The following is a 25525-nucleotide window of genomic DNA, read 5'->3' on the forward strand; positions in this document are numbered from 1 at the left end:
TGGCGATCTCCCTTAATTATTTGTGGCGACCTTAATATCAATTTAAATAATGTGGAACTTACTGCTGGTTTAGAAAATTATAGAGGTCGTAAACCATGAGTTTTCAAAGCTTTATACGACTTGGTTACCGATCATGGACTGCTGGATATATGGAGCAAAAATCACCCGATGTCCCCAGGGTATACCCACTACTCTGCTCCACATAAGAAATTTGTCTGCTTGGACTATTTTTTTATGTCTACATCTATTTATAGCGGGACCAAGATTCAGATATTTCCAAGAGTTACTTCTGATCATTCTCCTATATTAATCGAGATTTTAATCTCAAAAGAGATATATAGAGTAAGACATTTCTCATATGACAGAAAATTGTGTTTGGATGAACAATATAAAACTTATATGAATAAGTGGATATTAGACTTCTTTAATATCAATATTGGGTCGGCTAATATTCTAAGTGTATGGGATACTTTCAAGGCCTGTTTCAGAGGGGAGACGATAAGCTATGGTCTGTATAATCAAAATAAACTACGATCTGACATGCGAGAACTATATAATAAGTTAAGGATCGCGGAGATGGAGTTGATTAATGAAATTGGGAAGGAGAATAATTTACCTAGTATACATGAGGCAGAAGCCAAAATCGCACGGTGTCGTATGAGCATAACCGGAATTTGGACCCAAGAGATTGCAAAAAAATATTTAGTTCATAAACGTCATATCTATGAATATGGAGAAACTATAGGCCGGTCTTTGGCTTTACGCCTAAAAATGAATTCCACTTCTCGTTCAATCCCTAAATTACAAGATCAGAAAGGGGTGATTCATGAGGAACCGGGGGAAATATTAAATATATTTCAACAATTTTATACTGATTTATATACTCATCAACCTAACTTGGTTGAAGATCACGATTGGGAAGAGGGGATGTTTAACAAGCTAAGCAATAGTAACTCGCAATTTTTGGATACCCCCTTTTCTATGGAAGAATTAGAGGAAGCTGTCAAGTGTATACCTTCTGGAAAAGCGTCAGGCCCTGATTTTATTCCAGGAGAAGTGTACAAATGTTTTTTTAAATCATTAAAGACAGTTATGTTAGATATCTTTAGAATGGCGCAAAAAGGAACAGCTCCAAATACATGGAATGATGCCTTAATTGTGGTATTTAGTAAGAAAGGAAAACCACCGGAGTTACCTGGGTCGTATCGCCCAATATCATTACTTAATTGTGACAGTAAGATTTATTCGAAGATGATTGCAAATCGCATATCTAAGATTATAACCCCGCTTGTATCGATAAACCAACATGGTTTTATTCCGAAAAGAGGTACAGTTACTCATATAAATAGGGTCATCACTTTATTTGACATTGCAGAGGGGGAGAACAGGGATCTAGCGTTAGTATTACTTGACGCTGAGAAAGCTTTTAACCGGGTGGAGTGGTCATATTTATGGGAAATTATGTCAAGGATGGGTTTTGGAAAAGCTATCTTAACTTCAATTCAAGTTCTATACAAAACACCAAATGCTAGAATAACTGCAATGGGTTTAAAATCTGAAAAGATCATTATAACAAGAGGGACACGGCAAGGATGTCCGTGTTCTCCTCTGCTTTTTGCGTTGTTTATAAATCCTTTCATCATTAGTCTTCAGAAATCGTCCAATATTAAACCATTTATAGTAAAGGAGCTAGCTTATTCAGTTTTTGCATATGCGGATGATATCGCAGTAGTAACAACTCACCCAGGAGAGGCTATCACCGAGATTGAACATTTAGCCGGAGATTTTGGTGGAAAGTCCGGGTATAAATTAAATTCTGAAAAAACTCAAATATTATGTACACAAAATATTCAGTTTAAGGATCCACGAGTTATTAATGTAGTTACATATTTAGGTATAAAAATTACACCCCATATGCAAGAGATAGTAGATATTAACTGGCAAGAGACAATGTTACAAATTAAGCAATCGCTGGCTAGATGGAGACGACTGCAAATATCAATAATTGGTAAAGGAAACATTATCAAGATGAAGGTTCTAGCCAAAATATTATATTTATTTCGGAGTATTCCATTGCAGTTTTTCCCTAAAAATATATCGCAACTTCAGATTGTTTGTGGAGAATTTTTGTGGGCTCCAGGAAAAGTACGTCGAGCTATGAAATGGCTGACGCTACCTGAAGAAAGGGGTGGACGTGGGCTACTGGATTTTTTACTTTATTATTATGTATGCTTTTTACAAAGAATGAGATATAGGTTGACTGGTGAACCTATGGAGGATGAAGCGGAAGCTCCTTCGATATTTTTTCTGTTATTGGGTGAGCAAGCAAAAGGATGCTTATTAAAAGAACTGGAGGGTAATTATTACAAGCATACTCGATTTAAGGTTCTGATTTCAGCTTATCAAGTTTGGAGAAGTGTTCTCCCTTCCGTATTTTAGGATAATGTTGCTAAGAGTTGGATAAGAAAGGGTTTATTTAGAATTGGAGATTTATATAATGGAAGTGGTACATTTGCTACATTTACAGAATTAGCAGTTAAATATCAACTGCCTCAACATTCCTTTTTTAAATATCTCCAAGTTAGAAATTTCTGTTTAAAAAAAAAAAAACAATTTGTGCCCCTGTCTGACAATTTAGTGGAGGGGATTCGGAGGAGATTAAGGATTGGATCACTTTATTTGATTTTGATGCAGTCCAGAGAGGATGATATGAAAAAATATAATACCTATTGGCAAAATCTGCTTGGAGTCCCGGAAGTGGATATTCAGGATACTTTATCCATTTCTAAAGAGATATGTTTAGCCGCAAACTTGAAAGCTCAAGTGTATAAAACAGTTTTTCGATTATATTATACTCCTAAATGGATGGCAAGTTGGGTTAGTAAATATGATGGGAAATGTTTTAGATGCGGGGATTCCGATGCTGATATGCTGCATATATTTTTCCAATGTAATAAATTATCACCTTTCTTGACTAATATTGAAAAATTTATGTCAGCGGTACTACATTATCCGTTTAGGATATCTTCGGTGTTGCTGTTATTGGGAGTGGAACCAAATTTAAATGGTTTCCCTGTCCTAAGTGAGCATAAATATTTTATTTTTTTAGCTATGACTGTGGTCCGTTTATGTATTGCAACTGATTGGCTTTCCCCTGACACTCCGAAATTTGAATTGTGGAGAAACAAATTTTATAGTATCTATGAGTTAGAATGGAGTTTATATGCATTGAAGGGGGTTAGAAAAAAACGTATTGGATTATTAACTTGGGGTGTTTTGTCAGATTACCTTGCATCATGAAACATTGTATGGATTTGTTATTAATGTATTAATATGTCTCAAATCTAAATTGTCAGAGGTTGATTATAATATTTTGTATAATGTCCAGGCACGTTATGTATATAAATTGTATTGTCGCCAGAATTACTGTGGAAATAAAGAAATACAAAAAAAAAAAAAAGAGATTTCCAGCCATCTTACAGAGGCACACCATTCGGGTGCCAATAGTATTCCAACCACAAAATAGAATCCTCCTGACTTTAGGGTGTGGCTAGCCACCCATGTATTCTTTTGTCTTCATTTATTTTTAATTAACTGTGTCAATATCTAAATCATAAGTTCCTGTTTGACATTACTTAGTAAATACATTGGTTGCCTAAATGCTACCTCACCGCCTTCAGTATCATTATTCAGTGCCAGCGCAATGGAGACAAAAGGGGTGGTCACTTGGGGAATCCATAAACCTTTCAAACACAGTAAGATAACTCAGCAGGTTGAGCTCTCGCTGCAGTCATCTGCTTGTATATTTCAGGGCCAAAGGTTCATACACACCTATACCTCAAAATCTTCTTCACAACATTCAGCAAATGAGAAGCCACTTCAATCTATTTCAAAACACTGTGCCAAGCACTTACATAAATATCAACTTGACAAAAGTAGAATGACTCCTTGTTGTAAATTTACCCTTTTTGCAGGGTCAACCTAAATGTTTTACTTTTACTGAACCTGATTTTTTGCTCGCTATAGAACTCTGTGGACTTTAGCACTGCTGTTCTGGGCCCGATTCTGATGCAGTTTGGAAAGCTGCCCAACTGAATGGGTTTGGGAATGGTTTCCAACTGACTTGGATAGGGAGAGTCCGTCTGACCAGGTACAATGCATCCGGATGCTTCCAGATACGATTCGGTCGGACTCCCATTGACTTCAATTGGAGCCTATGTTCTGACCGAATGCATAGGCTCCCATTGAAGAAAGGGGTGGCTGGGGAAAATCGGGGACCCTGTGGCGGGCACCCACTGGTGCCTGCCACACTGTCCATGGGTACCCCACGGGCCCGATTGGGAAGGCTCCAGGTGCAGGGGAGCCCGCTACAGGCCCCCAAAGTCTGATTCCGACTGCCAATTCGAGTCGGATGGCACGATTCGAAAAGGCTGCCCAAATCCAGCATCGTACTTGGTCGCTCGCAAACGCGGCCTATAGAGACGTACGATTATGCTCCGTACGGATCGGTCATTCCAAATGGCATCAGGTTTGAATTGGGATATTCCTAACGCCTAACTCACATCGTACTCGGTTGGTTGGAAACCTTTCCGAGTCGGTCGGAAAAATACGTTCCCGATCCGATTTGGACATAACAAATGCCGTTAGGAGGCCTTCCTAACCGTATCGGAATCAGGCCCTCAGTGGTAAAGTGTTTGTGCTCCTCCTTTCAACATGATGAGATGGTTATATCCCTGATTGACATGTTTAACTTACCTATAAATTCATAATATATGCTACCAACAAAGTACCTAGGGCCTGTAAGTTAAATTCTACCAGTGGGCTGCCATCCACTGTGGTGACAATGCAAAGATGACTGCAGGCTGACAGACCTAAACCGTCTATTTAATATTAATAATTCACCCCTAAGTAGGCATTACTTCTCATTAGGGCAGGGTGCATGGCATCTAAGAGTAGGACATGTAAAAGTTTAAAGTTAAACATGTCCTTACAGTGAAAAGGCTATTTCCAATGTAGCAGGGTTAGCTATTCCGTAGGAAAAAATTGGAATGCCATATTAAGTTTACTAATATACCTCAACCTAGCAAACAGCTATACAGATATTTCAAGGACTCTTTTTAATAGTTAAACAAATTTCAATGTAATGATAAAGTCGGATTTTGTGTAACCTTTACAGAAAAGTTACCTTTTGCCTGCCTTAAGCTTCTAAGTCCTTTCTGTGCCTTCCAACTGTCACCTTGCAGCTGATACCTTCCCTGTGACAAGTTGTGAATTCCTCCCTGGAGCAAACAATAGGATGGCCTGAAAGGGAATAGGTAGCCCATCTGAACCTGATAGAATATGCAGGGGAGGTTGGGAAGGGTCTTCTTTGATATTAAAGTGTCAAATCTTGCTTAAATGTCACATTCTGCTTGAAAGATCTTCTGGGGCTTTTCATACAACTCTAGGGGCACACTTCAAAGAGGCCTCCCCTGTCACAGGCAAGTGTTGGTTAACACTTGAGCAGGGACATTTATTTCCTGCCAGCCAGTCAGGCCCCAGTTACAGTGGGACTCTCTTTTACATTACCGCACCACTGCTTGTTTGAAGTGCACCCCAAATGTTATATGTAAACCAATTAGATATGTCAAAGAAGGTAAACAGAATAACAAAATGCTTTGAGTGTATCAACTGTCTAGTTGCTGAAAACTCAGCTTTGATGTTAGGAAACTTCTGTCTCTGAGTTTGTTTGGGGTACGGAGACTGTCTAAAACTGTATTTTAGTGTTAGATATGTGAGGGCACCAGGATTACCTAACTACACTACCCACACACAGCCCTCAAAGCCCAAGTTTAGTGGGCCAAGACTTTGGCCATCTTGAAAATGCCCTAAGTGAGTAGGGTTAGCCTCTCGAACCTTTACCCAAATGATTTGGGCTTCCTCCATTGTCATTCATACCCACTAGCTCGTGCCCGCTTAAACGTGGCATCACCAGGCATTCACATCAGAATACTCCTTGACCAGTTGAAAGATCGGAAGAGAACTGAACCTGCAAGTGTCCAGCTGACCAGTGGCAACTGGACCTGGACTGAACCCTGCTGTGGCCTCTGCCTGACATCCTGTGAGTCTCAGGTGTCTCCCCTAAGGTCCTGGGGTGCTTTAGAAGTATTCTTCTGTGGTGGATTGCGACTTAAATGACTAAAATCAGAAGGTAAACTCTTTGACCCAGACAAAACGGTTTAGTGTATCCGACCCAAGCTCAATTGCAGTCAGTTTTACATTGCACCTATGCACTTTTCTACCGTGGCCATTGACTATCATTGGAACTTTGAGATTCTTTGCACTATATCTACATAAACCTTTGAAAAATTTATATCTCTAGTTCCCCTTATTGGATTTTTGTCATTTTGGTATCTTTTTGATTCTTACATTTTACTAGTTTTTAATTCATTTTGGGAATTTTATTCTTTCTCATTTCATCGTTAATAATGTTTTTAAAATCTGCATAAATACTTTACACATTGCCCCTAAATTAAGTTTGGGAGAAAACTGGACTGGATGAGTTACGTGGACGCCGGACGCCGGACGCCGGACGGAGGGTCGTGGTTTCGTGCTGCTGTATGCTGTGTGGCAGACTGCAGAAAACGAGTTGCTGTTTGTTTCTGCCCTGATTCTCCATTGGACCTCCCCTGCTGGATGGAGTGAAGGAGCCGCGTTGGTCTTGCTAGCGGCGAGGACGAGGGACACCCGGTCAGGTGTTAGAGGGGCCGCTTTTGGAGTTTGCGGGGCAGGCTCTGAGCTTTGAGATGAAGTTGAGGCCCAGCTGTAAAGTAATGGTTGCGGTCTCCTGCCGTCTTTTACCTTAAAAGAAAGTACAGACTGTGTTTTTTTTTTTCTTTCTCTAAGGGGAGAAGGAAGGAAGGGGGAGAAAATATAGATTAAACTTCAAACTTTTAAAACTCCAAACTGCGGAAAGAGGGACTGAGTTGCGCAGTCTGACGCTGGTGCTCTTTTGCTTTTTTTTTTTTAGACAGCACACAAAGTAACCAGTATTGACATTGAGTTAGAATGCAGAAGCGGTGAGGAACAGCTGCTGGAGTGTTGTGTTTCGGTGAGGACCCTGATACACTCTCTCCTCCTGCGGACTGTCCAGACTATACAACCCAGGGGGCATAGCGACAGGAGCCGCATCACTTCCACGCCAACCGGCGCATAAAGCGACATCGGGGCTCCCGTGGCACGGAACGCCTGTTTTGTTTTCTCCTACCTGCTGGCCAGATACACTCTCTCCTCCCGCGGACTGCCCAGACTACACAACCCAGGGGGCATAGCGACAGGTGCCGCATCACTTCCGCGCCAACCAACGCATAAAGCGATAACGGGGCTCCTGCGGCGTGGGACACGCGCGGTTTGCCCGGGCCAAGGCCGGGCCAGTCCGCACCCGTCGGAGCACAACGGAGGCCCGGCTGGGCCACCCCCTTAAGAACTTGGCTGCGGATTCTTCATAAGTCGCTAACGGTAATACCTGTGGTATTTACATTGTCATATTACGTTATACTCCTGCAACTATACTTTGTCCATCATGAGTAAGAGGAAACCAGGACAGGGTGCGGCAGGAAATCTGGATGCATTTTTACAGAGGGCAGAATCTGTCCTAATTAAGGAGATCCAACTTACAGAACGTAGGCTATCACTTGAACCCCTTCCTTCCCAAAATAGACTTTCCCTGATACCATCACTAGTCGGATCTAATTTAACGACCACTCATGAGGCAGATTCTTTTCATGCTAGTTCATCACTTCGACAAGACCCAGACTATGTGATAGACGACTCTTCTTCTATTCCCTCGCCTAGCATCGATCAAAGTCCTGCTAGGCCCAAAGTTAATACTAGAGGCCAGAAAGCCAAAGCAAGTATAACTCATACGGCTGATCCCCCCAAAAATAGAAAGAGTCGTGGTCCATGTAAACAGAATAAACCTGTGCAAAAAACAAATGGGAAGAAATTGAGAACCCCTTTAGATCCAAGTGGACATAATGAACGCCCCTCTAGCGCCATTAACATCATCCCTCTTACTACGACTGGAAAGATTGTGGATAGCAATCTTGAAGATAATTTTTGGGGTAGACTGGAGACAATGATAACAGTATTACTGGATCCAATTTTACAAAAAAATATCAATGGTGGAAATCAGGCTTGCCAAGGTGGAGGAGCTGGTAAGCTGTAAACCATTGGTCCCCCCCGCCACCAACCCTAAGTTCAATTCAGTCCCGCCTAATAATAGGGCGAAGAGTAGCGAGTATGGCTAAATTGTGAATTTTCCTGAACCTAGACAAACACAAGTTAGGAGTCCTTCTGGCAATAATACTCCTAGTACTTCTCGCCAATCTACTCAACCCGGTCATCTTCACAAAACTTGCCACTCAATCCCAGAACCTAGCAATGCAGTCAACTTAGAAAGTGGCACATTAGGTGCGAGGCAGCCATGGCAAAATGAAGTTAATGACTCTGAGAGAGGTCCTAAATTACCCGATCACCGAGATATGTCCACGAAATCCCCACAAAACTTAAACTTGCCCCCTGAAGCAACGTACCCCTCTTACCAAATAACGCCTTCGAACATTGGTCGACTCTGAGTAATAAGTCTTTATACTTCTTCGGCCTAAGGACCGGCATTACTAACTTTCTTTTTTCTGAATTCAAAATGGTAAGGAGAATAGGGGGGGTGGGCACCTCGGCAAAAACTTTTAGTGGCGACTGCGTTGTGTTAACCTTTGGCTCGACATCTTTGGTGCACGCAATTCTGGACAGGGGAAGTGCTGGATCTTTTAACCCTAATGACATCAATATTCTTTCCCTTGCCTACTTTTACCAACCACCAAAACACTTTCATTTTTGCTGGCCACCACTTGATGTAGGAGGTGATCACAGAGGGAATAGAGAGTCTATATTCCGGATTCCTGTGAGTAATCGATTTGATGCATTAAACCAGTTGGAACATGTTGACTGACTGGCTCCGGGGCTTTATCCTCAATCCAACTTGGAACTTGACTCCCTCGAAAGTAAGAGCAAGTTTGGACTAATTAGGGTAGGAAATACATACCCTCTTACTCCCCATAATGGTTGTCAAAGGGAAGAGGATTTGGGGAAGATAGCTTTAACTACGAATATACTTCCTATCTCTGCGGATAGCTTAAATGTACCACAGCTACCCCACGATCCAGTCGAGGACCTATTAGGGCTAGCAACCACCACACCTGCCCCTGATGGTGATAAATCTCCCCTGTGTCATATTGTATCATGGATTGTGGCCGGCATTCGGTCAAAGCTAACTAATCATTTGTGGTGGGATTTTGTCCTAAAAATTGACATTTTATGTTTCCAAGAAACATGGTCGAAACAGGTGGTCCATATGAATGGGTTTAGAACTGATCACATCCCAGCAATAGACGGTCTGAGCGGGAGAGCCAAGGGTGGTCTTTGCACCTATATATCGAGTGCTTTGAAGATAAAGGAAATAACGATGTATGCTAACGACCACTATTTCCAAATACTTACTTTGGAAATTGATGCAAAACATTGCCTAGTTTTAACCAATTTTTACAATAATATTCCCCAAGCCGATGTAGGAACTGTAATTAAGAATATTACAACCCGATTGAAATCCATTAGCAGAAGTAAGGCGAAAGAAATGATAATGCTATTGGCAGGTGATTTTAATTGTCCGCTATGTCCCAATGCTGAGGATAACCTCTGCGGGTTTTCAATTGAAGAGGGGGTATGCTCATCTCATTTCTGGCATTCTGCCCTAGGGGAAAAATTAAATGAATTGATTTTTTCTCTTGAGTTGGGATTTGTAAATGATTTGTGTAAAACACCTGTCTCTATGCCTTGGACTTTCAAGGGTAGGGGTTTATTCTCCACCATAGACTATGTTTTAATGTCAAGTAACCACGAGCAGAGTCTTCACTCATTCCACGTCTCAGACATCTCCCTTAGCGACCACTTCCCTTTGTGCCTGTCAATAAAGCTAATGTCAGAAAAAATGGTTAAACCTAGCACAAACGACCAGTTGCTAGAAAATATAGTTATTGGGAGTACAAATGGTTTTTCTTTGCGTTGGTCCATGGTAGACCAAGCAGCAATAATCAAGTCAGTGGTGAACAGATGTAAATCTGCCATCGAGACCTGTTTGTCTGAAACAGCCGCCCGAGACAATATTCTTGCCTCTTTCCTGGTGATATCCCAAACGATAAAAGAATCCCTGATCAGACGTATAAATAGTAAAAAACAGTGGTTTGACTCTAGGTGTACGCAAGCACACTCTCACCTAAAAAGGGAGTTACATAAATCCCCTAGGAATTTGGCTGACTTGATCGCTAGATGGGAATATAAACAAGCAATTAAGACAAGGAAACAAACCCTGAAGAAGGAGGCATGGAAGGCATTACATACGGCCTCTGTGGCGAATGATAGTTCGGCTTTTTGGAAGGCAGGCTGTTAAAACACCTTTTCTTTCACCTAAGGCTGGCCCTACCATCGAAATAGCAATTAGTGAGGATCAATGGATTGAGCATTTTTCAAGAGTATACAATGGCGAGGGAATATCTGATAAGAAGGGTAGTAATGATCAGGAGGATTATAACTTTAATTTATCCCATCACGACTCTAGCCTGTCGTTTACCCTAGATGAAGTGGAGAGGGCTCTATCTAGAACTCGGGGAGGGAAGGCCCCCGGGCCGGATGGGGTTTTCCGTGGATTTGTTTAAAACTAACATTTCTCTATGGGGGCCTATCATAGCCCAGGTGATTACTGCCAGCTGTAGTACCTCTTTTCTACCTACCTGGGTAGAATCTACTATTGTGCCTATTTTTAAAAAGGGGGACAGGCAGGACCCAGGATGCTATAGGCCCATTTCTTTACTCGACGCTGTTACAAAAGTAACAGGTAGAATAATATTAGAACGCCTCCAGGATTGGGCGGAGAAAAACTCTGTTCTGTCTGACCTGCAGTACGGTTTTCGTGCCGGGCTCGGAACGACAGAGCAGGGTATAAATCTATCAATCCTGGTGGGGAAATACACAAGGGCAAAGCAGGGAAATCTATTTTTAGCTTTTGTGGACCTCACAGCCGCATTCAACTGCGTGGTCCACAGCAAACTCTGGTTTATTTTAGAGAATATGGGGGTTGATGTTCAGATTATTTATTTTCTTAAGCGTTTTTATTGTGATGCTAAGGCACGCGTGCAATGTGGATTGAAGGGTGAATGTTCGGCTGCATTTCCAATTAAGAGCGGAGTCAGACAAGGTTGTGTTCTGGCCCCGTTTCTTTTTAACCTCTATATTAATGGGCTGGGGAACGCCCTTTTCAAAGACAATAAAGATTTTCCATGAGTGGGAGGACGTCCAATACCAGCGCTTCTATATGCGGATGACGCAGTGTTGATGTCCCGCACACAGGTTGGCCTTCAGAGAGTGTTAGAGAGCTTCTCTCTTTTCATGAAAAATCTTGGCTTGAGAGTAAACTCCTCTAAGACATTCATTATGCGTTGTGGCCCTAGCATTAAGAAACCCAAAGACATGTTTGTTGCAGGGCAGAAGATTGGGGCAACTAAAGAGTTCCCATACTTGGGTATTCTTTTTGCACACAACGATACCTGGGGACAAGCAGTCTTAGCAAAAAAGCTGGTGCTCCTACGCACAACAGCAGCCCTAACTACCTTTGCTAGAAAGCTGGGAAAGAGACCACCCGAGGAGCTTATCAAGATCTACAAGGCAAAGTGTGTCTCATCTGTTGTATATGGGGCAGGAGTCTGGGGGTTTACCGATTCGCTCGCAATCCAACGCATAGAAAATTCTTTTTTTAAATATATTTTATCAGTTCCGAATAGCACTTCATCATATATATGCCATGCGGTGTTGGGGCTCTCTTTCATTTCTGATTTAATAAAGCTAGAGCCTCTTCTTCTTTGGCATAGGCTATGGACTAAAGAAGAGGCCAAGTTAAACAGGGATATTCTATTAGATGTATTAAAATTGGAAGGGGTATTGAAAATCCCATGGATAAAATATGTCCGTAACACTCTAAAAGATCTTGACCACTTAGAGTATTTTACGAACCCTCTATCTATTCGATAAATAACAAGGAAAAATCTGAGAAAAGAGGGTCTTTTGCTGTTGGATTCTAACAGAGTGTCGTCTGAAATTTTAAAACCTACTGTACTTCACAACCAGATGGTTTTAACTACTTTTAACATTCAGCCCTATTTAATCTATGTACCCGGAGTTTATGATAGATTTTTATTAACTAGATTCAGGCTGGGAATATTTTATAGACTAGTTACCTTGCCTACAAAGAACGATTGGTCTCAACATCTCCCTCCTTGCCCTTGTGATAATAACTGTAATCAATCTATGATCCATATAATGTTATTTTGTAAATTTTATATCCACTTGAGGAAATTGTATTTGGTACCAGTTTTAAAAATGTTTGGGCTCCGCCAATGTCGACCTGCTTTACTTGCATTACAACAGCTTGATAATGCGCACATTACTTTTAGAATAGTAATTTATTTGAAGCAAGTCTTGAGACACAGGAACAGTTTGTTTACTTAATCCCTTCTTTGGATACAGCACACATGAGTTTAATCCTATAATGTATTTATACTGAAATGATATTTATATTATTTTAGGCTATGAAATGAGGTGTTTTTTATATTGGTATGATATTTTTAATGTTACAAATTATGTATTGTTGTGTGTTTCTATGTGCTTTTATGATTGTCTTATGTAGCAATGGAATAAAGTTTAATGAATTGAATTGAATTGAAAGTCTGTCTGTTCTGTGCCGTAGCTATCAGGGGGTTGACTTTAATGGTCCACCTTGACATGGATTGTGATTATTACAGAGCCGCCACCACGATCGCCCCCGAACTACCGCGCACCATCAACTGCTCCATCGAGACCGCCACCTTCCCCAATAGCTGGAAACATGCTGAGATCAACCTCCTGCTGATGAAACCATCAGCCGACCCGACACATTTCAAGAACTTCAGACCTATCACCCTGCTCCCTTTCCCAGCCAAGGTCATCGAGAAGGACCATCAACTCCCAACTCTCAGAGTTCATCGAAGCCAACTCCTCTCAATGCAGCTTCCGAAGCAACTACAGCACCAAGACCACCTTCTTCTCCACTACCGATGACATCCACTCCCTCATTGACCGGGGAGTTACAGCAGCCCTCATCCTCCTCGACCTCTTGTCCACCTTCGACACCGTCTCCCACCGCAACCTAATCATGAGACTCCACGACGCCAGCATCCATGACAAAGGCTTGGACTGGATCTGTTCCTTCCTCACCGGTAGAACACAGCGGGTCAGACTTATCCCGTTCCTCTCAGAATCCACAGAGATCAGCTGCGGAATGCCTCAGGGTTCCTCCTTGAGCCCTCGCTTTTCAACATCTACATGGCCCGGCACGCAGCCAACGTCAGGACCCACAGACTCAACATCGTTTCCTACGGCGATGACACCCAGCTGAATCTCTCCCTCACCAACGAGCCCACCACCGCCAGAAACAAATTTCACAACAGGATGAAGGTTATCACCACTTGGATGAGAGACAGCTGCCTCAAGCTCAACTTGGACAAGACAGAAGTCCTCATTCTGGGGCCCAACACCTCTGCCTGGGAAGAAACCTGGTGCCCCACTGAGCTAGGAACCCCCCACACCCACTGACCATGCACAAAACCTCAGCATCATACTCTTCACTCACCATGAACCACTAGATCAACGCCGTCACCTCATCATGGTTCCACTCTCTTTGCCCGCACGGATAGCTTGAAAGGAATTTGCAGGTGATCAGATCAACCAACACAAATCTAGTCTTAACTCTTAAGCAGTTTCTGTGACTACATTTCTGATGTCTGTGAATGTCTATGTGCTTCTCTAGCTCTTTAACTCTCTGTCCATGTGTCTTTATATATTAGTTTACTCCATCTCTATATCTTTTACACTTAATACCTAACTCAGTGTTCATTAACCCCTTCCGTGCGTGAGGAATTTCCACGCTGTGCGGGCGTTTCCATTAGTGGGCGGGGATTCTGATGGCCGGGGGCCGTCCTGCACACATGCCCACCGTGACACGTGACGGCACCCGGCCATCACAAGCATGGAAGAGGTTAAGATTTTTCTAACTCTTGCCTTGCATCTCTTTTTCTGTGTCTTCATCTGTTCATTTGTTACTCCAGAATTTGTCCCCATCTGTATATGTATCAAATAGTATCTGTTTTTTTTAAGTCTATACTCCATCCTCTACATCTGTATCAGTTTTCTCTTTTACTCAAGCTTATCTCTCTAGTGGTCTTTTCTGTGTCACTTGATTTATTATCTGAGTCCATTAGCATCTGCTTGTTACTGTTCGTGAACAGTAATGGGCTAATTTAAGGGTTGGCGGTAATCAGGCACCCATCAAAAATTGGAGGATGACCCATGTCCTAACCTCTCAATTCTCCATTGAGGCCAGCAAGATGTTCACCCACACACTCATCAGCAGCAGGCTCAACTACGGCAACACACTCTATGCAGGCGCTACCCAGAAACTCCTCAGGAAACTTCAGAATGTGCAGAATGCCGCAGCCAGACTGGTCCTCAACATCCCCCGCCACAGCAACATTCCAGATCACCTGCGAGAACTCCACTGGCTCCCAGTCAACAAAAGAGTCTCTTTCATGCTTCTCACAATCACCTACAAATCCCTCCATGACACCGGACCAGCATACCTGAACCACTGTCTTTCATTCCACGTAGCCACCAGACACCTCTGCTCCTCCCAACTGGCACTCACCACTGTCCCTCGGATCCGCAAACCAGGAATGGAGGAAGAACCTTCTCCTACCTCTCTGCCAAACACTGGAACGCCACGCCTCTCCACCTCAGGCTCTTCCCGTCTCTGACAAAATTCAGGAAGGATCTCAAGACCTGGCTCTTCGAATGAACCAGAGTTCCCAGTCAGACCTGCAAACCTCCCCCCAGCACATTGAGACACTGACGGGTGAGTAGCCACGCTTAACAAACACTGAATGACTGATTGATTGATTTACTGTGGGTGGGTACTTACACCCCTCAGCTGATAATCCAATTTCTTACAATTATGCTAGTCATCCCAGATATATGACCTCCACAAAAGCCCTATGACATCACAGGCCTTTGTATAAATAGTTATGGAGCAGAGAACACATCTCATCTTTGCTGCTCTAGCAGAAGATGACCTAAGAGGACCAAGAACCACAGATCCAAACCTGGCTAAACACATGAACCTCTGCTTCTCAGTTCTTACCTCAGTAAACAGTCATTGCCAAATCGCTGAAAATCCCCTGGACACAGACCTATGTTTTGAAAAAACAAACCAACACAGCCAAAGGCCATGCATAGCGTATATTGACTGATGACATCATATATATATATGGATAGACAAACAGACAGACAGACAGTCAGACAGACAGACAGACCTTTGGGCAAGTCACTATGCTGCACTCTCAGTCCTTCGGCTAAGTCGCCAAATCAGTGTTTTTTCCACAGGAACTGTTACATGATTGGACCAGTATTGACAAAAAGAAAGAAACAATGTATGCTGGTCCATCTTTGTCATGGTGTCATGAAAGATCAGGTGGCATTTTTTAGTCTTCAAAAACAAACTTCTGAATTGGGTGTTTATTTTTGGAAAACTAAACATCACTGCACCTGGAGTTTTCTCACAGCACATTGTAGATATTATTTTTCCCTGTCTGGGCATCGGGGGCAATCCCTAAATAGGTTGGGCTTCCTGATTCCATGTCTGCTGAAGGTTGTGTGCCACACAGCAAGCAAACTGTGGCTCTGTTGTCAGAAGCGCAATGCTCCCCTCCTCCAAATAAAGTGCTAAATGGAGAATTGAGAGGTTAGGACATGGGTCATCCTCCAATTTTTGATGGGTGCCTGATTACCGCCAACCCTTAAATTAACCCATTACTGTTCACGAACAGTAACAAGCAGATGCTAATGGACTCAGATAATGAATCAAGTGACACAGAAAAGACCACTAGAGAGATAAGCTAGAGTAAAAGAGAAAACTGATACAGATGTAGAGGATGGAGTATAGACTTTAAAAAAACAGATACTATTTGATACATATACAGATGGGGACAAATTCTGGAGTAACAAAGGAACAGATGAAGACACAGAAAAAGAGATGCAAGGCAAGAGTTAGAAAAATCTTAACCTCTTCCATGCTTGTGATGGCCGGGAGCCATCAGGTGTCACGGTGGGCATGTGTGCAGGACGGCCCCCGGCCGTCAGAAACCCCGCCCACTAATGGAAACGCCCTCACAGCGCGGAAATTCCGCACGCACGGAAGGGGTTAATGAACACTGAGTTAGGTATTAAGTGTAAAAGATATAGAGATGGAGTAAACTAATATATAAAGACACATGGACGGTGAGTTAAAGAGCTAGAGAAGCACATAGACATTCACAGACATCAGAAATGTAGTCACAGAAACTGCTTAAGAGTTAAGACAAGATTTGTGTTGGTTGATCTGATCACCTGCAAATTCCTTTCAAGCTATCCGTGGCCCACCTAAAAAACTCTGGGCCAATTCAAGAGAGTGAAATTACAGTCAATTGATACTAAAAACATTAGCATCAACAACCTGGCTAACCAAACTCAGGGTATCCTTCACACCCCTGAGAGGGAAATCAATTCCACAACAGAAGAATAATGCATGGGTAATCTAATTAACGAATATGCTCGATGTTTCTTCCCCGGTTTTCAAAAGATCCATTCACCAAAAAAGTTATCTGAGAATCTTGAGAAAAGCTAGAGACAAAAACCTGCATCCTCAAATCTTAGTAGGGCAGCCGAGAGAAACTGCAATTAAACATCCTTAGAGCTGCATTTAGGCACAATAAACCCATGCTTGATGCTGATAATAATCGCCTAAAGCTATTTTTCCATATCATCAAACAATCAAACACTCCACACCTGCATCTGAATGTGAAAAATTGTGATCTCTGCAGAGAAGGTAAATTCTATTGAGCAATCATGTCCGTTAAAATGATCCACTATCACAGATGATAGTCACACTTTGGCACGATCCCTGAGTCAGAGCTACTTGAAACTATAACTAAGGTCAAACCTTCCAATCACCTCTCCAGTGCTTTAACTGGATCACTGCCCAAGGAAATGGCCAAGATGCTGCTCCCGTACTAGAGCTCCCTAGGGAGCTCCACACTGGAACAAGGAATTTTGCCCAACAGTCTGAAAATTGGCCATGTCTCCCCCATTCTGAAAAGGTCCAACATTGAAACCTATGCCCTGAACTTTCACCTGATTTGAACACTTCGGGTCATATTTACAAGGAACTAGCACTGCCACAGCATATTTTTTTTCTTTATGCTGCAGTGGCGCAATCAGTTCTCCTCACTGCACCAAATTTAGACACTGATGCTTTGGGCCCGATGCGTCAGTTTGTAGAGGCTTGTGTCACATTATACCTGTGCCAGGTAGAATGTATTCAGGGTAGGCGTTCCCACGCTAAAAGCCACATAGAACAGACGCAGTGAAATTTACATCTTTTCACTGCGTCACTCTACGACTTGACTGCATCAAAATCCCCACGCCTTCTCAAACCAGGCGTAAGGATTGATGCAAAGCTTTTACCATGAGAGTCGCCGCTGTGTTCTGACACATTGCTGAAGTTGCGTCAAGTTTACTACCAACTCCTGCAATCCATCACTTTAGCGCTAAAAGATGTGTCAGGATTTTTGACGCATCTGTGAATCCTTGCAACATGGAAAACACTGTATTGTAGATAGAGTGCATCCGTGGATTTGTACGGGTATTTGCGGCAGGAGCAAGAACTCTGATGCATTGATGACGATCTGTCAGTTCTTGTAAAAATGCCCCTTCCTTCCTTAGGGAAGTATATTGCGTAGCATTATAGCTATTGCTCCGCCTCCAGTCCAATAGCCTCATTGATGCTTTAAAGTCTGTCTCCACACAGGGGTGTAGTACAGAAACTGCCCTTCGGAAAATATGTGGATGACTCTCTAAGCCTCTGGGAACTCATGCCCACTTGTGCTACCGGACCTTTCAGCTGCCTTTGATACAGTCAAACACCACGCTCGATTAGCATCCTGAAGGAAGGGGGACATCAATGGGACAGTCTTAAAGTGGTTTGACCTCTATCTGTCTAATCACTCACATATAGTGGAAGTAGAAAGCTCTGTCTAAAGCTAATCAACCTAAGACAAAAGGTCCCACGGGTCTCTATCCTTGCAACAACCCGGTGTAATTTATATCTTGAACCTCATGGCGAGATTTTGGTTAAGTCGGGAATTCTTTATTATCAATATGTAGATGATACCCATGTCTATCTGAAGATATCTTCTCCTTAAGATATCTGTCTTCACTCCTCCACCCCTGACAAGGTTGAAAGATGGGTGACTAACCACCACCTAAAGCTCAATAGAACTCAAACTGCATTTCTACTAATCTCTTCTCATAATGCCAACCTCCCTCTCTAAGAGTGGCTGGAAAGCTTGTCTCCGCAGAACTGCAATCCAGCCATTGGAGAATGCCCAATCATTAAAATGTATCCTTGACCACTATCTAGACCTCCAGAAGCAAATCTAAGCAAGGGCCAAAAGTGCGCCCCATCCACTAAGACTACCAGCTCCTTCCCGAACAAGACTTAATACTTGTGGTCTGAAAACTACTTCTTTCCAGAGGAGATCATAGTGACCTATTCGTCTCTGGTCTTTCTACAGCGCATCTAGCTCCTCTCAGAGTAGCGCTCCATTCAGGCCATAGGAAATTCAACCATGTCTCTTCTATTCTTCACACCTTGCAACGGCTCCCCATCCACGCAAGAGTTCAATTTAGGACTGCATGCTTTACGCATAACATCCTCCACAACTCCACTTCCTCCACTACCTGGTAGGACAACTCGAGGTCTCTGGAGCTCAACGCGGATCAAGAAGTGCTGAGTTCCTCCTGCTCGAAGCGCTCACTTTCAGACGAGAGCGTATCATGAGACGGGCACTCTATGGTAGTGCAACCAAACTTTGGAAGTCCCCTCCCTGACCTCCACACAAACTCGAGTCTGTTTACATTTAGAAGGGAACTCAGAATTCTCCTATTTGAAAGACATCTCGGTTAATGTCTCATTGCTCACATCTCCCAAGTTCACTTGACCTGTCTTTCCTGTTATGAAATGTTTGTTCTCTCTACTCTCTTGGTTACTTGCTGCTGATTGGCTCTGATAGTTTTTTACTTCTCATCCTGTGACGTCGCTGCTGGAATGAACTGTTTGTTCCTTGTTTCCCTTATGCTAATGGGTTCTTTTATTATGTTTGTCAACCAGAACTTACTTTGTGCTCTCTTGAAAAGCGCTCTAATGCTTTTGGGCCAAGTCCCCACTATATGAGCACTGCAGAAGTAAATGTAAGAAATAAATAAAACGCAGAGATTGAGATGGGGGATAACAGTGAGAAATACCAAGAGATGCAGTCACCCAGAGACAGATCAAAAGATATGCATAGATACAAGGGCCGGGTTGGAATGTTTTAGGCAGTAACACATAGAATAGGTGCAGGGGAGTGAGAGTAAAACACAAATACTGAAATATAGGAGAACAGGGATAGAGTGAGAGCGACGCGCACCGGCAGAGGTGATACAGGAGTGACACAGAGTGGCGCTGCTCGGGGTGCGCGCTCCTTACGTTTCCGTGGGCTCCCACGCCGCGCCCTGGGCCGCGAGGATGAGGAGGCAGCCGAGCAGGGTGTCCGGCCTCATCGTGTCCGGCAGCAGCAGAGAGAGTGCTTGAGACAGCGGGAAGTCCACACTCCTAGAGCCCCGTACAGGTGACACCCTCAGTGGGTCAAGCCAATCCGCAGCACCCTCCACAGGCCCCTCCCATCACACCTCTCAGCTGGCAGGCTCTCTCTCTTCCTCATATTAATCAGTCTCTCTCTCTGTGTGTCTCTGTGACGCACCCCCTACACACCATCTCTCTCTCTCTCTCTCGCTTCCCCTCTCTTTTGTTTGCCTCTCCGTCTCTCTACTCTGCCTCTCTTTGTCTGCTTCTCTTTCACACACTCATCTCTCTTGCTTGTCTATCCTTGTCTGTCTCTCTCTTTCACAATCTCACCCTTGCCTCTCTTCTCTATCCTTCTCTCCCTCTCTCAGCTCTGGCCTTTTCTCTCTCTCTGCTTCTCCTTTCTCTTGTTCCCTCTCCTTCTTTCTGCTCTGTCTCTGTCTTACTCTTTCTCGTTTGCCTTTCGCACTGCATCCTCCTCTCTGCTTGTCTGTTTCTTGGCAGTCCGTGTGTTTTCCATAATTAAGAAAAATCGTTGCCTCTCTCAGCTTATTTCCTTTTCCTTACTCTCTCTTCCTTCTTTTACTCACCCTTTGCCTCCTCCCTCACCCCTCTCTCAGCCTCTCTCGCCCTCGATTCTTTCTCACACTCGCATTTCACGTTTCTTTTTTTATTTTACTTACCCCGAGTCTCTTTATGTTTTCTTTCTTTCTCTCTTATCTCAGTCATTCTTGCTTTCACTTTCTATTTCGAAATATTTATCTACAAATATGTGTATTCTCCCGTTTCTTCTTTAACATCAATTTCTGGTATTTTTATTAGAACAGGAGTAGCACCCGGAGTTCACCCACTGCTATCTTACCTACATAGTGCCCCGGGGGGACAACGGCCCGCACACCCCCTCATATCTAAGGTAATCTCTGCCAAGAAAGGCCTGTCCAGTTGCTGTTAAACTATACAAATACCGCAGAGCAAACGCCTGCCCTTTTCTGCAACAATAAAAACCGCTGCCTATAAACACATACCAGACATCCATTAAATCAACAATAAGAAACTCTCAATGCGAGAGGAAAAAAGAAAGACGTTCCAAGCAGGAGACAGGGTTACAAATAAATGTGGCAACACGATAGCGTGTTGCACAAAATAAATAGAGTCAGGCGACAGATGCCAGAGATTAACACCAGCAAGAGGACCGAGTTACAGAACATTAAAGAGAGGGTGTGCTGCTCCATAAAGTTTGGGAATGCAGAGTGCAGACACCGATGGCTGACCCTGGGACATGCGGACCTATACTTACAATAATTACCGCTTCAACATTTGTCCAAGAATTGTGTGATTCAGGGAATACCTCTTTGCCTCCCTGTGCCTTAGACTGTAAACGTGACTTATCTTAAAACAACTGTAAAATCCCCAAAATATGTCTCTCTCCACATCCTTAGTTTTGAAATCCTCGCCGGGGTCCACCGTACAGTGTTTTAAGCAGTGCTTAATTTGAGCCAGTGGTTGTTTGTAACCCATTCAATATTTCTCCAAGGTGCGTCGGGTTGAACCGGGAGAGAAGTAGCCCCTAGGTGGACCTTGGTGCTCCCCGCTGGACTTGTCTCAATTTAACAAGTTACAGGTAACAATTTCAAATACCCGTAATGTAGTACACATTTGGTCCTACAAGAACGACAATGAGGTCTTGACTTTATAGGTTTTAGGAGATTTAGGCTTACATAAGTTATCAATGGGACTGCTCACTCAGTCCCAGTTGCCACTCCCTCAGATCCTAACCGCCCAGCTCTTTGTGAGTTTCCTACAATTTCCACTGAACGCATGATCAAACGTATGAAAATAATCAAGTCCGAAGCTCCTTCGGACCCTTGCCCCACTAATGTGTTGCACAATATAGCCGATTCTATTCCACCTTCACTGGCTTTAATGCTCAAGAACGTTCTAAAATCTGATTGTTTTGCTGCAAAATAGAAAAAGACCTACATTGTGCCACTTCTCAAAAAGCCAACTCTTGACCCTTTAGAGGACAATAACTATTGGCCGATATCTAGACTTCTTATTGTAGCAAAAGCACTAGAAAGACATCTAAATATCTCTCTTTCTATATTTTTGGATCAGAGCAGCATTCTGGACAGAGCCCAGTTCCGCTTTAGGAGAGCCCACCGTACGGATACTGCGCTGAAAGCCGTTTCAGAGGAGATCAGGAACATCTTGAACCATGGAGGCACGGCTGAGATTGGTCCTTTGGGACCTGTCCGCAGTCTTTGGCATGGTAAGTCGCGGGATATTGAAACACCTGTTGACAGAGATAGGCTTCCAAAGCTCTGCCTTGAAGTTACTCTGCTCCTTTCTGGAAGAAAGGGAGCACACTGTCACCATGGGAGATTTAAACTCCAAGCCTTTCACTACCCTGCGGTGTCCCGCAAGGGTCTTCATTAACCTCCACATTATTTAATATATATGTGGCTCCTCTTTTGGAACTGATAAGGTCGTATGGCTTCTCCAGTTTCCTACACCAACGATACCCAAATAGTGGCATCCATAAACACCTATATAGAAGAGATAGCTTCTCGATTTAACAAATGCATGAGTGCAATATTCAGCTGGATGAATTCCCACTGTCTTACATTAAATTCTGAAAAGACAGAGGTTCTCCTCTTTGGACCAGAAACTTCCTTTTGGAATAAAACTTGGTGGCCGCAATCCCTAGGCTCTCTCCAAAGCCCAGTAGCCAAAACAAGGAACTTGGGAATCATTTTTGATTCTAATCTCTCTTTTAGAGATAAGACTAATCACTTTACCTCCTCATGTTCACTTGTTCTAAAAGCTAGGAGGAAAAATTCTCCCTTTCCTACCATTCGACTTGCAGAAAACAGTGGTCACCTCCCTTGCTTTATCAAAGTTAGACTACTGCAATGCCCACTATGTTGGAGCCCAGCAGGGTATCTTGAGGAGACTTCAGAGACTGCAAGATGCAGCAGTCCAGGTTCTGAAAAATATTAATTAATTCGCACAAGTCTCCAAAGCCAGGGAGAAACTCAATTGGCTACCCATCAAAAAGAGAGTTGCTGTTAAGGCGCTCTGCATAGGTCATACATCACTTTATCACTACTGTCCCGATTTCCTTAAAAACAAATTCTCCTGGTACACTCCAAATAGATGGCTTCGCTCAGCGACAGCTAAGAATGTCTCTGTCCCTTCTATTCACAAAGCCTCTTGGAGTGGTAGAAGCTTCTCGTATGCTATCTCCCGTCTCTGGAATCACATGCCAGAGCATCTGAGGAACCAATCTAACTATATTGCCTTAAAAAAATCACTTAAAACCTGGTTGTTTTCTCTTCCCCTGTAGATTCCTTTTAGGCAGTTTCCTCCTTCATGCCATAGACAGCGGCAAGACGCCCCTGGGCATTCACCGTGCGCAACAAAATTTAAACCAAATCAACTTCAATATAGTCAGATTCTATTAGTCAACATGTCAGTATGCAAGGCTCAGCTACAGAACCAATAAAGAACTCAGTAAGGTTCAGATCTTCAGAATACAGAATATAAATGAGACAGAAACCCAGCATGAATTCTCCTTCTAAAGTGAGCAGAAAGGGCTTTCCTCACATCAAGAAATCACACTCTTTTATAGGGTTCCAAACAAAGGACTTCCTACATTCAGTACAGTAGTACATGGTTCTCATATTCAGACCCAATAACAACAAAGAAAAAGTGACACATCTTTAATCGACATGTTTCTCATAATCCCACTACATGGAGTTTCTCACATGCAGTTGTCTACATATGGAACGTTAAAAGTTACTTAACGTGTGATTTTCCATGGGACAGCTGGGCTTGACCTTGATTAGGTACTTTTTATTTAGAACAGTCTGTGAAAGTCGAGGTCCTTCTCTGCAAGGCACATTTGAACATCATTCTAGTGAGACATGAAATGCTAGTCTTCAAGCAATCAGCAGAATGTATTAACACTGTCAGCCCTAGGAGTATCTTGGTGCTGTGTCTCCTTTGAAGAGCCAGGTCTTGAGGCTCTTTCTGAAGTTAGCCAGTGAGGGGGCTGTACGGAGCTGAATTGAAAGCTCGTTCCAGGTCTTGTTTGTGACGTAGGAGACGGTCATTGCTGTGGCGGATGCAGGGGTGTGAGCAAGGTGTCTAGAGGGTTGGTGGAAGTTCAGTCGATGGTTGACGTAGGCAGGTCCTAGGCCATGAAGGGCTTTGTAGGCGTGTGTGAGGATCTCGAACTGGCATCTCTTCTAGATGGGGAGCCAGTGAAGGTCTCTCAGGTGAGAGGGCGATGTGGGATGATTTGGGGATTCCAGGATGAGTCTGCCCAAGGCATTCTGCATAGTCTGGAGTTTTCTGAGGAGCTGGTTAGAGATGCTGGCATAGATGGCATTGCCGTAGTGGAGGCAATGGTGACGAGGGCCTGAGTGATGGTCTTTCTGGTGTTGTCTGGGATCCATCTGAAGATCCTGCTGAGCATGCAAAGTGTGTGGAGTCAGGAGGAGGCAACTGCGTTGACCTGTAGTTACACAGTAAGTTGGCTGTTGAGGACAAAATATCAATGTAAAAAATATAGATGAAAAATATAGAATGCAAAAATATTGACTCCCTATACTTAAACAGGTAAATGCAAAAATATTGAGAGAAAAAATATCGATGTTAAAAATATAGTTCTACAAAATATTGATATTTATATCAATAAAATAAAATAATAAATAATAAATATATTAAATAATAAAAAAATAAAGTAGATTTAATATAGATTTTAACAAATATAACTAATAATGTTAATTAAAAAAGTTAAACACACATACAAAATAATATATATATATATTTACTTTAAATCAATTATTTAACTAATAATTTTAATTTATTTTATAACTTTGAAATTAGATAAAAATATACAAATATCCCAATGACATAAAATCTATTAAAAAAACATTCTATTATAAATTAAAACATTAAACTATTTAAAAATCTTTAAACTTAAATTTACCACTACAGTCAGTGCAACAGTAGGGAAAGTGTTGGATAGCGGAGGGGTAAAAATTACTATTCCCACTCCAGTGAGTGCAACAATAGGGAAAGTGTTGGATAGTGGAGGGGTATAAATTGCTATTCCTACTCCAGTGAGTGTAACAGTAGGGAAAGTGTTGGATAGCAAACGGGTAAAAATTACTATTCCCACTCCAATGAATGCAGCAATAGGGAAAGTGTTGGATAGCAGAGGGGTAAAAGTTACAATTCCCACTCCAGTCAGTGCAACAGTAGGGAAAGTGTTGGATAGCGGAGGAATAAAATGTACTATTCCCACTCCAGTCAGTGCAACAGTAGGGAAAGTGTTAGATAGCGGAGGGGTAAAAATTACTATTCCCACTCTAGTGAGTGTAACAATAGAGAAAGTGTTGGATAGCAGAGGGGTAAAACTTACTATTCCCACTTCAGTGAGTGCAACAGTAGGAAAAGTGTTGGATAGCGGAGGAATAAAATTTACTATTCCCACTCCAGTGAGTGCAACAGTAAGGAAAGTGTTAGATAGTGGAGGGGTATAAATTGCTATTCCTACTCCAGTGAGTGTAACAGTAGGGAAAGTGTTGGATAGCAAACGGGTAAAAATTACTATTCCCACTCCAATGAATGCAGCAATAGGGAAAGTGTTGGATAGCAGAGGGGTAAAAGTTACAATTCCCA

The 25525-nt window shown here is 42.7% G+C and overlaps 1 protein-coding gene across 1 annotated transcript in view; it reads right to left on the reverse strand.

The window, feature by feature from the left end:
- Positions 1-19827, reverse strand: part of LOC146812862 (alpha-2-macroglobulin-like protein 1) — a 315131-nt gene extending 295304 nt beyond the window's left edge. Inside the window, exon 1 of the mRNA XM_085619933.1 lies at positions 19739-19827. Coding sequence (XP_085476059.1) covers positions 19739-19812 — 74 coding nt within the window. The 5' untranslated portion in view covers positions 19813-19827. The remainder of the gene's footprint in view (positions 1-19738) is intronic.
- Between the last annotated feature and the right edge of the window lie 5698 nt (positions 19828-25525).

This window comes from Triturus cristatus, chromosome 7 (assembly GCF_964204655.1).
Source record: "Triturus cristatus chromosome 7, aTriCri1.1, whole genome shotgun sequence".
Classification (NCBI taxonomy): Eukaryota; Metazoa; Chordata; class Amphibia; order Caudata; family Salamandridae; genus Triturus; species Triturus cristatus.